The sequence below is a fragment of the Colobus angolensis genome, unplaced genomic scaffold, assembly GCF_000951035.1.
Source record: "Colobus angolensis palliatus isolate OR3802 unplaced genomic scaffold, Cang.pa_1.0 Scaffold230, whole genome shotgun sequence".
NCBI classification, from domain to species: Eukaryota; Metazoa; Chordata; class Mammalia; order Primates; family Cercopithecidae; genus Colobus; species Colobus angolensis.
In genome coordinates, this window is record NW_012115489.1 from 4,409,340 (window position 1) to 4,426,562 (window position 17,223).

General features: G+C 40.4%; 1 protein-coding gene across 1 annotated transcript in view; it reads left to right on the forward strand.

Moving 5' to 3' along the window:
* The window catches only part of OSMR (oncostatin M receptor), a 94,892-nt gene that overhangs the window by 24,458 nt on the left and 53,211 nt on the right, over positions 1-17,223 (forward strand). Inside the window, exons 3-7 of the mRNA XM_011944396.1 lie at positions 5,443-5,615; positions 10,868-11,039; positions 13,162-13,446; positions 14,688-14,823; positions 15,369-15,520. Of these exons, the coding sequence (XP_011799786.1) occupies positions 5,443-5,615; positions 10,868-11,039; positions 13,162-13,446; positions 14,688-14,823; positions 15,369-15,520 (918 nt within the window). The remainder of the gene's footprint in view (positions 1-5,442; positions 5,616-10,867; positions 11,040-13,161; positions 13,447-14,687; positions 14,824-15,368; positions 15,521-17,223) is intronic.

The following is a 17,223-nucleotide window of genomic DNA, read 5'->3' on the forward strand; positions in this document are numbered from 1 at the left end:
TTCAGCTTTCTACTTATGGCTAGCCAATTTTCCCAGCACCATTTATTAAATAGGGAATCTTTTCCCTATTTCTTGTTTTTGTCAAGTTTGTCAAAGATCAGATGGCTGTAGATGTGTGGTATTATTTCTGAGTTGGCATCCTTATGGGCAGAAATAGACTCTAAGGTGGCTGAAAATTCTCCAGGTGGGAGAGAGTTTCACAGTGGGCATACTTTGGGTTGTAAATGAACTGTTATCTCTCAAGGCAGTCTCCTGGTGGGTGAGAGTTCCTCTCTGGAGCTTCTAAGCATATCATTATTAATAGATGAACTTGCCCTGTAGGGAGTGTCTGGTGAAGGGGAGATAAAAGGTTATAATTGCATTTCCAAAGGGCTAAGTAGGAAGTGGGGAACAGAGGGAAATGGGGAAAAGAGAAAATAATAAAACAATAGTAACTCATTCTCTTTTTTTTTGAAAAACGAGTTACTCAGTTACACGGGGTCTCCAGGAAATCCCAGGCATCTAACGCTAAGCTTTCAGCCCAGCTCATTTCTCTAGTAAAGTTTCATTTTCTGATCCAGCACTATTTACTATGTGCCTTTTATGTACAAGCCACTCTGCTCTCAGAGTAAGCTCTGCTGCTCATGCTTTCAGCTTCTTTTATTTAGATCAGATATGCATTTCCCTGTTTTTCTATCAACCAATCTTCACTTCTGCTTCCAGCTTTCTCTGTCAAGCATGCTTTCTTTGGTAATTAATCCTGTCTTTGCTCTGACCTGTACTGTTCGGATTTCTTGTCTCAATTTCTGCTGAGGATTTATTCCAAGTAACCTGGCTTAATTTCTCCAATCAACAAGGAAGAGCCAAGACTTTCTTCAGTTAACCCTCGGTACATGTTTCCATCAGCCAGAGATTATGACTGCAGCAATATATTCCTCTGTCTGTTGTGTACATGTACATACAGACAGAGATAGGGAGATAAATACATAGTGTGTTTTTAAATAAAAGTTAAATTATAGTATATGTATACTCAGGATTTTTTTATTACTTAAAACAATTACTACAACATATGATGAGTTTTTTTCTTTGATATTAAATGTTCTTCTAGAAACAACATTATTTTTAATTGCTGCATGATAAACCTTCTTATGAATGGACAATGGTTTATTTCCTTGAGTAGTGTTATGGATGGTCAGAGAAACAGGGTGGGGAAAGTGGGAGGAGAGTATGTGGTTAAGTCCTGGTCTGATTCCCAAATCTGGCCTTCTTGGCCACACTCCAGCATTATAAAAAGAGAGCTGGACAGAGACCCAGGAGCCCTAGGTTCTGGTCTGATTGTGCGGCTGTGGCAAAGTCACTTCCCATTTTTTAACCTCAATTTCTTCATCTGAAAAATAATGGGATTGGGTTTAATAATCTTTATGATTCTTCGATCTCTCTGACTTAACCTTGGCATTTTCCACTGTTTCCCAAGGAAGTCCTAGGTTGCTTTTAACCAGATTATTTTTGACTGACGTCACTCGAGCACCTGAGTCATTCAGCACTCACTGATAGCGTATGTTAATATAAAGAGTTCTTTTGTCTAGAGCTTCCAGAAGTAAAATTTAGACTGGTAGTTGACTCATTCATTCAGCAACCAATCACTGAATGTCTTTCCCATAACTGGTATGTTCTTAGTCTTGGTTTCTCTAAGCTGAGTAAGGCTGAGTCCCAACCTTGTTTCACTCACAGTCTGCAGGGAGACAGACACAGAAACAGACTCTTACAGCATGTTGCAATCATTGCTCCAAACAAGGGCTTAGGAAATCTAAGGAGGAATTCTGAGGTATGATTATAGTGGAGTGAATCGGATAGCTTAACAAAGTATTTCTTTTAAAATATAACTTATTATTTGATTCTCAAACTAATACATGTTTCTGAAGAACATTTACAAAATACCAAAAAGTATAAAGAAGAAAATTAAAATCACTCAACCTCATCATCCAGAAATAACTGCTGTTATAATGACTGTTAACATTTTATTTTTACTTTCCTTTATGGGATTAAAAAAAAATGTCCTTTAAAAATCATAAAATGGGGTACATATTCCAATACATTTTTTAAAAGTGTATGGGAAAATCCAATGAAAATATATATGATTTAAATTTGGCAATAGAATAAAAGAGTAGGATTATGGGAACTCAATTTCTGTGTTATGCAAGCATTTTTATCATGAGTAATTAGTGACATTGATTCATGATACTCATTTGGTGAGTAAATTAGCAATATTAGTACATTCGCAATGTTATGCAACCATCACCTGATTCACTTGCAAAACATTTTCATCACACCCAAAGGAAACCACTGCTTAAGCAGTTAGTCTTGATTCCCCTCTCTCCCAGCCCCTGGCAGCTACCAGTCTACTTTCTGTCTCTATGGTACTTACTATTCTGGCAATTTCATACAAATGGAATCACAGTATAAAACCGTTTGTATCTGGCTTCTTTCACTTAGCATGATGTTTGTGAGGTTAATCCAATTGTAGCATGTATCAGTATTCAATTTCTTATGGCTGAGTAATAGTCCTTCGTATGTATATACCACAGTTTATTCATCTGGTCATCCACTGATGAAAGTCTCAGTTGTTTCCACGTCTTGGCTGTTGTGGATAATGCTGATGCAAATTTGTGGACAATTATTTGTTTTAATTCCTGCTTTCAATTCTTTGGGATATCTACCTACAAATGGAATTGCTGGGTTATATGGTGATTCTATTTTAACTTGTTTGTCTTGGAGACAGGGTCTCACTCTGTCACTCAGGCTGGAGTTAACTTTTTGAAGAATTGTCAAAATGTTTTCAACAAAGTGGAGCCATTTTACAATCCTACAGGGGCTGTACAGGGGCTGTAATTTCTCCACATCCTCACCAACACTTGTTATTTCCATTTTAAAAATTATTATAGCCATTTTCATGGATATGAAATGGTACCTCTTTGTGATTTTGACTTGAATTTCCTTAGTGACTAATGATATTGAACATCTTTTCATTTGCTTATTAGCCATTTGTATATCTTCCTTAGATAAATGTTCATTCAAGTCTTTTGACTTATTTTATTTTATTTTATTTGGTTGTGACAGGGTCTCACTCTGTTGCCCAGGTGGAGTGTAGTGGTGTGATCACGGTTCACTGCAACCTCTGTCTCCCCGGCTCAAGCCATCCTCTTATGTCAGCTTCTTGAGTAGCTGAGACTACATGTGCCATGACACTCAGCTAATTTTTGTATTTTTTTTGGTAGAGACAGGGTTTTTCCATGTTGCCCAGACTCTTTTGCCTATTTTTAAAGTGAGTTCTTTGTCTTTTTGTTGCTGGTTTGTAAGAGTTCTTTATATAGTATGGATACTGGAACCTTATCAGATATATGATTTGCAAATATTTTCTCACATTCTATAGGTTGTCTTTTCACTTTTTTGATATTGTTATTCAATGCACAGAATTGTTTATTTTATTGGCTATTTTTGTTGTTGTTGTTGTTGCTCATACTCTGGATTCAGATCTAAGGACCCACTGCCAAACTCACGGTCGTGGAATTCACACTGAGTTATAGTTATCACCCTAGCCCTTCCCAGCATCACATTTACAAAATATCACGAGGTAACTTTCTGGGAAGGTAACCATTGTGGCTCCCTTGCCTTTTATGGGCATTCTTGTTCATCTCACTTTCATAGAATGAGTTGTCTGAGGTGTTCCTCCAAATTCTGAGGTTATGCCCCATTTGAATCTGAAGCTTTTTACTGTGTGGTCCAATCACATGAAAAACATCATGTTTGTCTTGTATCCACCAGGGATACTCCTCAGTTTATCTGGCTCCATACAGAGCCCCATCCTGTCACCTGTGTCCTGACCATGGCAGGACTTTGTTGTTGGCGCCATGCAAAATACTTCTCAGACATTCCATTTCATGCAAACTTTGATTGGGCCAATGCTTCTGTCTTAACAGTTGGAGGACAGTAAAGGGGGACACAGGTGTTGGTATTAGAGAGATTCCTATTTAATTTCACATAGCTTTGTATATGTTATTTACCCAAATTGAGCTTGAGTTTCCTTATCTGAAAAATTGCTGTTTAACAGTTTTGTAGTAGGCATTGCATGAGACAGTGTAAGTAAAGGCCCTAGCACTGTGCCTGGTCAATAACATGTGCTCAATTTCGTTGTTATTTTTACTTCCCTATGAGAAAAATAGCATGTGTAGAATGGCAGTTTGGGGACATTTTTTCAGTATTGAAAATTGTTTCCATTTTTTGTTGTCAAAATGAGATAGTCTCTTACCATTTAAACTTAATGTTAGAGAGGTTCAAATGAGGAGGGGAAATCCCCCTGAAACTAGAAAACTGAATGCTTAAAAGGTGATATCTGTTATGCCATAGGTCATCAGATAGCAGCTGATTTTATCGATACAGGCTTTATCTGTTCAATACCTTTGTACCACTCCCAGTTTACTTCTGATACCCTCACAGTTGAAATAGTTGAATCAGCAATACACAATTATTTTCCAATCTATATGGTGTTTTTCTCCTCTTAAGTGGAAAGTCATGATTTGTTCTTCTCTAAGAATTAGCAGTGACTTAACTCACTCAGTCAGGATACATTCTGTCTCTAGTGGCAGATATATCTGCTTAAACCTCTGTCTGCAACCATTTGCAGTGGCGCCATTGGTGGTTTATGCAGTCAGCCTAAGAGATAGTCTGCTGCTTCCCAAGGCCACCAACTTCAGCAAACCTGTTTCGTGTTTGAATTCCTATTCTTTTACAGACTGTGTCATACCACTAACTGGTCTAAAATTCCAATCTCTTGGACTATTTCACATGAGCTCATCATGTCTCTCCAACTAACTTCCTTCTTTGAGCTAGGAACCTTGTCACAATTATTTTGTTTCACATCAAATGTCTGGTATCTTGCTGGTCTCATCGAAAGAGTTCAGTTAATTCTTGCTAATCTTTATCTTTTAAGTTAAATACCTTGAGACATAAATGACCATGTCTACAGATAAGACATGCTCCCACATTGTAGTCTTTTACCAAACTATAAAATATTGACTTTCAAAAAGGAAACTTTCATTTCTGATTTTCAGAAATATAACATTTCCATGAAAAAGTCCCCTTTCTTTTTTTCAGACTTGTTATAAATTTCCAAACCAGTTAGATTGTCCAATAAAGGATTCTTCTGTTTCGTTTACCTGTTTATCAATGTATGAACTTGCTGTATATTATTGAGCAAGTCACTTCATTCATCTAGATCTTAATTTCTGTGTCTGCTAAGTGATTTCCAAATTCTCTTCCACATTTCCAAAGTGTCTGATTCCAGGATGCACATATGAGCAATATTTTCCAGAGCTAAATAATGATGATATTAAGGTTTAATTATTTCTGACTCTTCAATCATGCTCCTATTAAATATTATTTCATACTTCATTTTGATCTTTTCAGTCTTGGCTGAACGTTTACCATTGACTCCTGTGTCACTTAAAGTTTCCACCAATTCTATACATCAGAGTTTGCATTTACAATGGACTGTCCACAACCTTCCTTATCATCAGGAATTGAAAATGGTATTTCAGATCCAGATCAGTAGGATTGAAACATCCAATGTCGTCTGGGTGGTAAGTAATTTTTTTTGGCTCAGTATTTTAAAAAGTTATCTTTAAAAAAAAGATACCATGGCTTTCTTTTATAACATCTGAAAAATTCTCGTTTTGGAAACATTAGCAGCTCTAAACAGTTTGTCGAAACAATTACATTTCTATGTTTTCAGTTAAGGATAGGTAGGTAGGATGAGATGCACTAAGAAAATAGGTTTTCTCAGTTTTGGTCTGTCTTCTAAGAAGACTGTTGAGTCTGCCCTCATGAATACTGGATTCCAGGGAGCCACGAAGATTAACCATTTCATTCCTCCTACCTCTTTCTTCTCTGTCCCCCAGAGATTTTCCTAAATAAAATGTAATCATTTGGCAACATTTTTCTTTTGAATGTAGCATCCTGACAGTTTCTTGGCCTGTACACAGCTGAAATGCAAGGAAAAGTAAGTACTAGCACTTAATGTTCCATCCAACAAGGAGCCATGTTGTTGAGTAATTTCCTGTGTCCTTTGTTGCCTCACATGTGGCTTTTTCCACAACAAATTAAATTAAGAAAATACTGAATTTCACACTCTTTTTGTCTTTGAATTCTTTGGGGTGGATTTTTCACTTAGTTCAAATGATTATTAGGTCAGTTTTGCCTGAGGTGTCCCCATCTAGGGCACTGGGACACATTAGTGGTTAATGATTTCCGTTTCTCATCTGGGAACTAGAGTAATCTATATGCACATAATGTTCAGTCATTTTCATGGGATATTTAAGGACAGTGGAATGTTTTCTCATTGAAGGGAACTGAGAATTTTCCTGCAGGTAAGAGAAGCCTAAGACTATACTTGGGCCCTCTGTCAGCTCAACCAGGCTCCAGTCTTCACCAAGGTAGTGGAGGCTTTGGGTACACAGACACAGCATGGATAGTTCCTTTGGTAAAGCATACAAGTCACTAATTTTAACATTTTCAGTTTCTTTCCATATTCATTATTCAAATTTGAGATCTGAGCAAGTTTAATAAAATTTTGACTCTGTCCATTTAGGATTCATATCAAGTCTATAATTCTACCTCTCAAAGGACAGTTTCCCACAATGATACTTGGTATGGTGATTTTCAACAACAGCGATGCTTGTATGTAGCTGTTTACTCCCTTCTATCAACACATCTTTCCACTATCCCACCTTATATTAGTGAGTCTGATTTTTGTATTTTTAATGGGAACACTCGTTGGTAATTTGGGACGAGTAAAACATAGAAGCAAAGGTCATATTGAGACTAAGGATTATCCACACACAAAAAAATTGAGGTGGATGGCTGGAGGAATTGTGGAAGACTAGCACTTAGCACCGTTAGCAGAAATAACATTAACTGTAGACTACATGGATCCCATTCTTTGTTTTTCCAAAAGGTAACTCATATCTGTTGTTTTGTTAGAAAAAGTAATATTAGCCATTGACCAAGTGGATCTTTTTCTTTATTTTCCTAACAAGCGATTGTTCATATCTGTTTTCATATTTGATTCCCGTAAGAGTCCTCTTTTCAAGGGAAAGCAGCTAGTATAGACTATTTCTGTAACCTTCTAGGGCTCAAGACCCTTCAGGGTAGAGTTTTGCCTTGTCTATTGTGTCATCCTCATAATACTCAGCCCAGCCTGACTACAACAGTGGAGAAACCACAGCACAGAGAGGTTTGTTGTGTTGCTCCAGGTGACAGAGGCAGGGTGGGAATCATCCTTCACCCCTGTGCCCAGAAAGGGATGACAGTCACATGCAGCCCCAGGCCATCGGTGGGCTCATGTCCTATGGAATAGAGGATGCCTTGAGAAACGCTGTCTGAATCACTCATACCTGAAGTTGAGGAGAAATGTAAGATCCTCCTCCAGTTAAGGAGGAGGGCTGCTTCTGTTTAGACCAAAATCTCCCTTATACAGGGAAGTTCCCTGTAGTGCAAGTCTGACAGGGTACTCTCATTCGTGCTGGGGGATAGGGTGAAGCTTCTGGACTCAATGTCTCAGACACCTCTGTTCCCAAACAAGCCAAAGGAAGAGCGCCTTGACTTAGTTACTTGCAGCTGGACCAGAGGCACTGAGCTGTCTCCTGGATGGCACTGGCCATTTGGAACCCTGAACCGCATGGTCCTGCCCTCCTGGGTCATGGTTCCCCCCTTCCCTTTGCTTTATGATTTTGTCAATGGCATAGGAAGACAAAGTAGAGTAAGAGCTCAAGCTTGGAAGGAAGCCAGGTGTGGGAGTCAAACGTCTTAGTAACAAATCAGTGACCTCTGTTAGACTTTTGCGTAAATGTGTGTGTCAATTTCTTGTGACTTGCTGATGTCTGCAAGGGTCAAATTAAACTTACCGCTTCAATGAATGAAATGACCCAAAGACAATTCATCATATTTAAAGGAAAAAAAATCACTGAATTGGGGAAAAGTTTTATCTCCTCTATTAACACGGCTGTAAAGACCACAAAGCAGAAATTGAGGTTAAACAGGTTCCACACATAAATAGCGTTTGGGGGAAATACAACTCATTGCCTATTAATGAAATGATTAAATCATTCAGTCCAGAGTTTTAGACTGTGCGCCCAGATCAGGCATTGTGCGCAGTGTGGGAATGTCAGCGCTGAGCCCGCTGGAAAGAATGAGGAGTTGAACACACAAATAGGGTATTCTACACATGGGCTGTGTGTGCAGATCACTGATGAAATGCTATGAGGTTGGGGTTACGCCTCACCTTCTCCCACAATTTGGACAAAGGGCTGTTTGAGACCAAATATCCCAAGAGGATTGAAGTTAATTTCGCAAGTAGAATAGAAACGAGTGCTCTGAGCAGACCCAACAGGCATGAGCAGAGGCCCTGAGAGAAGGGGCTAGGAAATTTCCAGGCCTGAAAGCCGGCTGTGGTGCTGGATCCCTGAGCACATGGGGATGGGGGCGCAGGCCTTGATGCACAGGACCATGAGGTGCATGCTCAGGTTTTGTTTCTTTATCCCAAGGGCAATAAGAACAAAGGAAGTGGCAAGCTCTGATTTGAATAGCCGCACAGCAGAGTGTGGTGGGGAACTGGGGAAAGGAATGTGTGAGCACTAGGAAGCAAGCTGTGGGTTCAGCCAAAGCAGAGATGTAGGTAAGAGAAGCGGCTGTGGGGTCCAGCCAAAGCAGAGATGCAGGTGAGAGAAGTGAGCTGTGAGGTCCAGCCAAGCACAGATGCGGGTGAGAGAAGCAGCTGCGTTTGAGGGAGAGAAGGGAGGTAAAATTCAGTCTGTGACTTGTTGGCATTAGAGTGAGGTTGATGTACTTCCTTCTAGCAGGGGTCGGGGGGAAGAGAGGAAATATTTGCTCTTTTTTTTTGAGATGGAGTCTCACTCTGTTGCCTAGGCTGGAGTGCAGTGGCGCAATCCCAGCTCACTGCAATCTCTGCCTCCCAGGTTCAAGAGATTCTCCTGCCTCAGCATCCTGAGTTGCTGGGATTCTAGGTGCGCACTACCACACCTGGCTAATTTTTGTATTTTTAGTAGAGATGGGGTTTCACCATGTTGGTCAGACTGGTCTCAAACTCCTGACCTCATGATCTGCCTGCCTTGGCCTCTCAAAGTCCTGGGATATTTGCTCTTGAATTTTAAAAGTATTTAAGCAAAATGTACTTGATATTGCTCATGTTAAATAGTGAGAGTTTCATGGGTCAGGACCTCACAACTTGTTAAAGGAACATATTTTGTGATCTAGGAATAAAGTAGTGCAATAAATGGGAAATCAAATATAAACATTTAAAAAACCACAGTCTGCAGAGAGTGAAAAAGAAAGCCCACAATTAAATGCCCCCTGGGTGGGATGTTCTCAGCCCAGGGCTGGGTTTAATTCTGTCAGGGGCACTGGTTCAAGTTTGTGACCTGAACAGGGGGCAGACATAAATAGAAGAAGGCCTCCGAGTTGCTAACTCCAAGCAGTGTGTGACATGTGACTTGTCCCATCCCCTTCACTGAGGACTTATTATTCTCCTGTAGAAACATGGATGCAGACTCGAGCTCAGGTTCCCCCAGGAAGTGTCAAGTGTGTGTCGTCTCCACCTTGCAGCTGTGGGGCAGGAAACAGGGGTCTTGGAGGAGGCACACTGAGGAGACCTGGAGCTATGGGGCATGTGAAGAAGACAGTGTGGTTCTTGCTCCCTCAGGACCATGCTAGAGTCACAACTGATATACCAACAGCTAGCCACAGTATATAGGAGGGCCTCAGAAGGGGTGGAGACAAGAGGAATGCAGATGAAAGAGCAAGAAAGGCTTCATGAAGGAGAAGGGGCATAACCTGGGTTTGAAGAACGGGGCAGATCCCCACACAGCAGGGAGTGGAAGACACCAAACCAAAGACACTGCCTGAGCAAAGACAGGTCTGAAATCATAAGGCATATCCGGAAGTGTGGAGGAAGCGCTATGTTTGGAGAGATGATTCCTGCAAGGGACTGCTGGGTTGGAGCCAGATTATAGAAGGCCTTGCATGACAGGGCAAGGTGTAAAGGAACGATTGAAGCCTGTGGAATTCGAGAATGGAAACACTGGCATCTCAGAAAGATGAAGGTTAAAGGCTGTGTCAAAAGCCCAAATTACAGTTCAACTTAGACAAACTTCCTAGAGAACAGTGTAAGACATTTTGTGTCATTGACATCTTCAGGACCTAAGAGTCTGACAGATGGAGCCCAAGAGATGGAGTGTGGTCCATGTGGCCACCATATCTGAAAGGACAAGAGACAGAAAACCAAGGGAGACTCAGAGAGCCATTTGTCAACTTCCGAGAGAAAATGGAACTTCTGCTGTGCCATGAAAGACTGCTTTCTTGACAGAGATTTGACCATCCTAATCCAAATCTTACCAAAGATGAATATTTTTTTAAAAAAATCAATTTTTTTAAAAAGGATGACTGTGTTAATTCTCTACTTTTCAAGAACTTTCTTAGCAGATTCTCTGGGACTGGCATAGTGAACACCTTCTGTCTCTGATCTGTTCCCCCAAGACCTGAGTAGCCTCTGTCTTCTCTCCTAGTTGTTCCACATGAGTCCCATGGAATTGGAAGACGGTAGGGATTGGAAGCTGAGTTTTCAAAAGGCAGGAGGTCATAGCTGGCTCCCATGTGAGGCATCAGAACATGGGGAATTGACTAGCAGAAATAGACTTCACTGGTACATATTGTAGACCTGCATTGAGGTCTTAGGTTTGTGCTTTGGGATAAGTCAATTCAAGCTATTTTATAGGACAAGATGGCTATGTGTTTCCAATTTTTTCCTCTTTGCTTTTAGGGGAATTACAGCACCACTGTGAAGTGGAACCAGGTTCTGCATTGGAGCTGGGAATCGGAACTCCCTTTGGAATGTGCCACACACTTTGTAAGAATAAAGAGTGTGATGGACGATGCCAGTTTCCCTGAGCCAAATTTCTGGAGCAACTGGAGTTCCTGGGAGGAAGTCAGTGGTAAGAAGTGAGGTGGTTACAACAGTGAAAAGGGTTAATATATTTTTTAATGAGGAGCAATAGTCAAATAGTGGAAATCTCCTTTGAGGAGCCCAGGGTAGACACTGACATTATTTTCTTTTGGCTCCTATGGAAACTAAAAAACACAGGTGTGAAACTTGGCACTGGAAGATATAGTCTGAAGTCTTACTTCTGAGCTTACTCATTGAGATAGTTGTGCAGATTCAGGCAATTTTGTATTTGTTTTCAAAACATGTAAAGTGTGTGTATTATAAATGTTAAGTGAACAAAGCAAGACATAAATTGTAAATATGTATTTATTTGAGCAACACAAAATGTGTATGCATCTAGAGTAGAGTTTGGGAACCTTTTTCTGTGAAGGGACAGGTAAGAGATACTGTAAGCTTTTCAGAGCATACAGTCTCCGTTTTGACTATTCAACTCTGCTACTGCAGTGTGAAAGCAGCCACAGTGTGTAAACCAATGAGAGGGCTTTGTTGATAGAACTTTATTTGCAAAAACAAGGCCGGGCATGGTGGCTCACTCCTGTAATCCCCACCCAGGCCAAGGCGGGTGGATCACTTGAGGTCAGGAGTTCAAGACCAGCCTGGGAAACATGGTGAAATCCTGTCTCTACTAAAAATACAAAAATTAGCTGGGCATGGTGATGGGCGCCTGTAGTCCCAGCTATTCTGGAGACCGAGGCAGGAGAGTTGCTTGAACCCATGAGGCAGAGGTTGCGGTGAGCCTAGGTCACACCACTGCACTGCAGGCTGGGCCACAGAGCGAGATTCTGTCTCTCACACACACACCAAAAAACAATAGATGGTGGGCTCAAATTGTAATCCCCACCAATCTAGTCGGGACTTGAAGGGCGGGGAGGCGGAATATGGATAAATGAAAGTGGTGAAGATGAGATTATGGATAAATATATTTTAAATATTCTTTAATACTGATAATTTAATTTTGTTGTAATTAAAATTTAGAGTGGGTTTTGTCAGTTTCTTTTGCTCCAATTAAACTAATAATAATAATGAGATAATAATAATTGAATTAAATCTATGACCTAGTCACTTTTTAAAGTACTATACATATTTAGTTCTCATATCAGTCCTATAAAAGGACTTCTTATCCTCGCTTCGCAGAAAAGGAAACTAAGGCACTAAGAGGTTAAAGAAGCCATGCAAGGTCACCATGCCACTAAGTGTTGGAGCTGGAATTCCAACCCAGACAGTCTAACTCCAGAGGTCATGTGCTTAACCATTATATCCTACTACAGAAAGGAGTACACATCCGCAGGGAAAGATATTAAAAAGATAGTAAGTGGTTGGGTGCCATGGCTCACATCTGTAATCCTAGTACTTTGGGAGGCCGAGGCAGGCGGATTGCCTGAGCTCAGGAGTTCGAGACCAGCCTGCACAACATGACGAAGCCCCAGTTCTACTAAAAATACACAAAATCAACCGGGTGTGGTGGCACATGCCTGTAGTCCCAGCTACTCTGGAGGCTGAGGCACGAGAATCACTCGAAGGTTGGATTTTTAAAAAGCTTTAAAATATGAACTTTTAAAAGACCCCTCACACTTGAGGGACTGGCATTTCTGAGAAGGTAGGAAGAGATATGATCTCCAGTATAATGAAGGGATTATCAGGGATTTGGGAGCTGTATAGACCTTGCCATTCTGAATGTGGCTTTGCCACTTTCTAACTGAGCAAACTTTGGCTAATCCTACCTGACCCCTTGTTATAAGATACTAAGAACGACATGAGATGCTGTACATACACACTTAACATGGCCTCGGGCAGGGCTGGGACTTGATAGAAAGCAGTTACAATAACCCAGCAATAGCAATCACACAATCTTCAGATGGTAGTAGTAATGTGCTGTCTGTGGCAGTAAGAGCAACAACAGTGGTATCAGTGTAACAATAGGAACAGTGGTGGAAAGGATTGTCTTGCATTCACCAAAGGGTAGAGGTTTGGCAGAGAAATTTAGGTTGCTATTTTCTCCAGAAGGTAGAAAAAGCTAAAGTTATCTGCTGAAGGCAAATGGATAGCTTGTTTTAAGAGGCTTGAATTTTGAGTGTGATTCTAACTTGGCTATTTTTTTTTTTTTCTTGCAGTACAAGATTCTCTTGAAAAGGGTATATTGTTCGTTTTCCCTAAAGATAAGCTGGTGGAAGAAGGCTCCAATGTTACCATTTGTTATGTTTCTAGGAACATTCAAAATAATGTATCCTGTTATTTGGAAGGGAAACAGATTCATGGAGAACAACTTGATCCACATGTAACTGCATTCAACTTGAATAGTGTGCCTTTCATTCGGAATAGAGGGACAAATATCTATTGTGAGGCGAGTCAAGGAAATGTCAGTAAAGGCATAGAAGGCATCGTTCTCTTTGTCTCCAGTAAGTATGCAAATTCTCTGTGGCCCTTTCTTCTCATTTCCTGGGGAATAGATTAAATCTCCTTTACTAGAAGACAAACACTTCCACCCATGATCTTGATTTTCTTTTATTTCCCAAGTTTTCTAGGAGAGGCTCTGAAGTTGATGACCTTTAGTAATGTTTCCAGGATTTCCTGTTGTTTTCTTGTCCTTCCTGAGAGTTGTATTCCTAGAGATCAATAGTATTAGATAGAGACAGTTCAGGTCATGACCTGGACCACTGGGAAAATACCTTTTTTTGCCCCACCCATGCTGGAATTACTTTGGGATCACAGAGGGAGGGTAGCGGCTATAGATTGGACAACCACGGAGTCAGCCAGGGTTTTAGCCCAGGAGATCTGGGTTTTAATCTTCTTTCCCTGGCTGGATGTGTCATCTTGGCCAAGTTTCCTAGCCTCTCTGAGCCAGTTTCCTCCTTTGTAAAATGAGGACAGTGATGGTGATTGTGAGGATTAATGAATGTGGGTAGCGCCTGGCCACAGTAATAACTGTGCAGTAGGAGATCAGCAAATGGAGGCCATTACTGTTCTTAACTGTGCAGTAAATTGGTTCCATTGGATATATTAGTGGAGTGGGAACATTTTGATTTTTATATAGATCTGTGTGTGCACAACTAGGGACCTCCTGTATTTTGTTTTGAGCATCTCCTTCCCCTGCACAGGAGGGAACATCTCCCTCCCTGCCTCCCTTGCCAAAGGAAGTCTCCAGTCTCCTGGATGCCTGGCTCATCTGCGTCCCCTTAGCATGGCCACAAGAGGCAGCAGTAACTCTGGGGATTCGGAGGTGCTTCGCCATTCCCCAAACACGCAGCTCCCGCCTGTTGAATTTAGCAGGTTCACAAATCTGACTGATTCTCTCGCATCCCCAAAGCATTCTGTGAGCCACAGCAACCAAAATGAAACACTGGCAGGCACTGGGGATACAACCCTTGTCAAATGGATACAGCATCAACCACTTGCATGACATGGACCATCCATGCCCTTGACATCTCAGAAAATCCCAAGGGCAGGAAGGGGAAGGGGCCAAGATGAAGTGACCCCTGAAAAGTGACTTTTGGAGGCTGTTGATAGGTAGCCTTCCACCTCAGTCACCCCTTCATTGTTCAGAGTAACTCTGTGGCTTCAGACTCTAAACAGAGCTTTCCATTTGGCTTATCTTCCAATAAAAAGATTTAACTAGGTATGTTTTCCTTTGTATGGACAGAAGTACTTGAGGAGCCCAAGGACTTTTCTTGTGAAACCCAGGACTTCAAGACTTTACACTGTACTTGGGATCCTGGGACGGACACTGCCTTGGGGTGGTCTAAACAACCTTCCCAAAGCTACACTTTATTTGAATCGTAAGTTGGCTCTGGTTACATGATTGAAAAGTTCTTCCTTGTTTGAGGTGCTTGTGACAACATGGCAAAATCTACACTTAGATGTTGCAGGAAATTTGAACAAGTATTTCAGAACCACCTGCCAAGGTCAAGAGGAAACCTTTAAGTGATGACAAGTGTCTAATACTTTCTACTTGAGGTTTTTTAAAAAGGAACATTTAGCATAGCATGGTAAGAAAGACAGTTAATGTATACCTTGACGTGAAAATAGTCATATCTGATAATCTGGGTCTACCCAATTTCTGACTTTTTAGGAATATTCCAAGTAAATTAAGGGATGTTCTCACCACCCATGGGAAGTCAGTGATTCATGTTAAGACGTTTCAGCACATATATCAAATTTGTAGACACAATATTTTCATTATTGGTATTTGTTGGTGATGGATCAATGCCATTATGGGGAACCTAGTTTGACAGTCACTGAGTATGCCCTGAGGGATAAGGGATACATTTGCTTTGACGAAAATAAAAACCTTGTAATGTATTATTTTGCTTTGTTTTTTAAGATTTTCTGGGGAAAAGAAACTTTGTACACACAAAAACTGGTGTAATTGGCAAATAACTCAAGACTCACAAGAAACGTATAACTTCACACTCATAGCTGAAAATTACTTAAGGAAGAGAAGTGTCAATATCCTTTTTAACCTGACTCATCGAGGTGAGACTAGAGTTGTCACAGCCCACCGTGGCTACTAACATGTCTTTGTTTTACAGACTGTGTCATCAAGTAAATGTGCTGTAGATCTTTGCCTCATTCACAGCCGATGTGAGAGTTAGAATTTATACCTGTTGTTGATGCCACGTTTCTCCTCATGGATACACGCATCCCCTATTATTTGTTTTTTTTTTTTTGAGACGGAGTCTCGCTGTCACCCAGGCTGGAGTGCAGTGGCCGGATCTCAGCTCACTGCAAGCTCCGTCTCCCGTGTTCACGCCATTCTCCTGCCTCACCCTCCCGAGTAGCTGGGACTACAGGCGCCCGCCACCTCGCCCGGCTAGTTTTTTGTATTTTAGTAGAGACGGGGTTTCACCGTGTTAGCCAGGATGGTCTCGATCTCCTGACCTTGTGATCCGCCCGTCTCGGCCTCCCAAAGTGCTGGGATTACAGGCTTGAGCCACCGCGCCCGGCCTATTTGTTTGTTTTAATAATGTCACGAGCACCAATGAGCTTACTACCCCACTTCAAAACTAGGACTCTAACAATAACTTCTATCATATCTCATCCTATCATGCCCTCACCCCCGCTCCTTCCACCAAGATAATTATCACTTTAAATTGTGTGCATGTGTATTCTCATTTCTTATGTAATGGTAAAAATGCCGTTATTTTGTTTGGTTTTAATGCATAGAAAGAATATCAAGCTGTGTGTAATAATTCGGTAATTATGTTTATATAATATTAAATTGCTAATATTTGCCCATATTGTTTAGTGTTGCTGTAGTCCGTTCACTTTTACTGCTGTGTAGTATTTCATTGTGTAACTATTAAATATTTTATTTGTGCATCTCCTTTGATGGATTTGCAGGTTGTATCAAGGTTTTTGCTCTTGGATACATGTTAATATGAACGTTTTTATACGTGTGTCCAGTACACATCTACAACTGTTTTTCTTGCTTATAATGCTTAAGCATTGGATCAGATGTAGAATATGTTCAACTTATAGGATAAGGTCAAATTATTTTTCAAGGGAGTAATACCAGTTATACTCCCACCCTATAGATTCACATATTCTTACCAAGTTGGTATTGGCACATTTTTTTTTTATTTTTGCCAATTAAATGGCTATAAAATGGTATTTCATGATAGTCTTGAGATTAAATCTTATGAATGTTTTGGCCACATCTGTTTTCTCTTTTATGAAAAGCTTACTCATGCAATTTACACATTTTTTGTTGGTAAGAGTGTTCATATATTCCTGATACTGATTTGTTGTTCATTTCTATACTGCTAATATCTTATCCCAATTTGTAACTCACTTTCTTTTATATGTCTGTTGATGAACAAAAGTTTATCATTTTTAAAGCAGATAATTTTATAAAAATATTTTAAAGAGATCATTTCCTACCCCAGGATCAGAAGGGCAGTCACCTATAAGTTTTTAGTAAGAAGTTTAAAGGTTTTTAACAAGACAAATTCCAAATCCATCTGGGATTGATTTTTTTTTATATTAAGTGAGATAGGGTTATGACACTGAATTTTTCTGTTTGGTAACCATTTTTCCATAACTGTTTATCAAATAACTCTTCCTTCGCTAATGATCTGACATGCCACCTCTTTCACTGTTATGAAAGCATAAGACAGTTCTGGATTCTTAATTCCACTGGTTGGTCTGTTTATTCCTGCACTAGTATTACACTAACT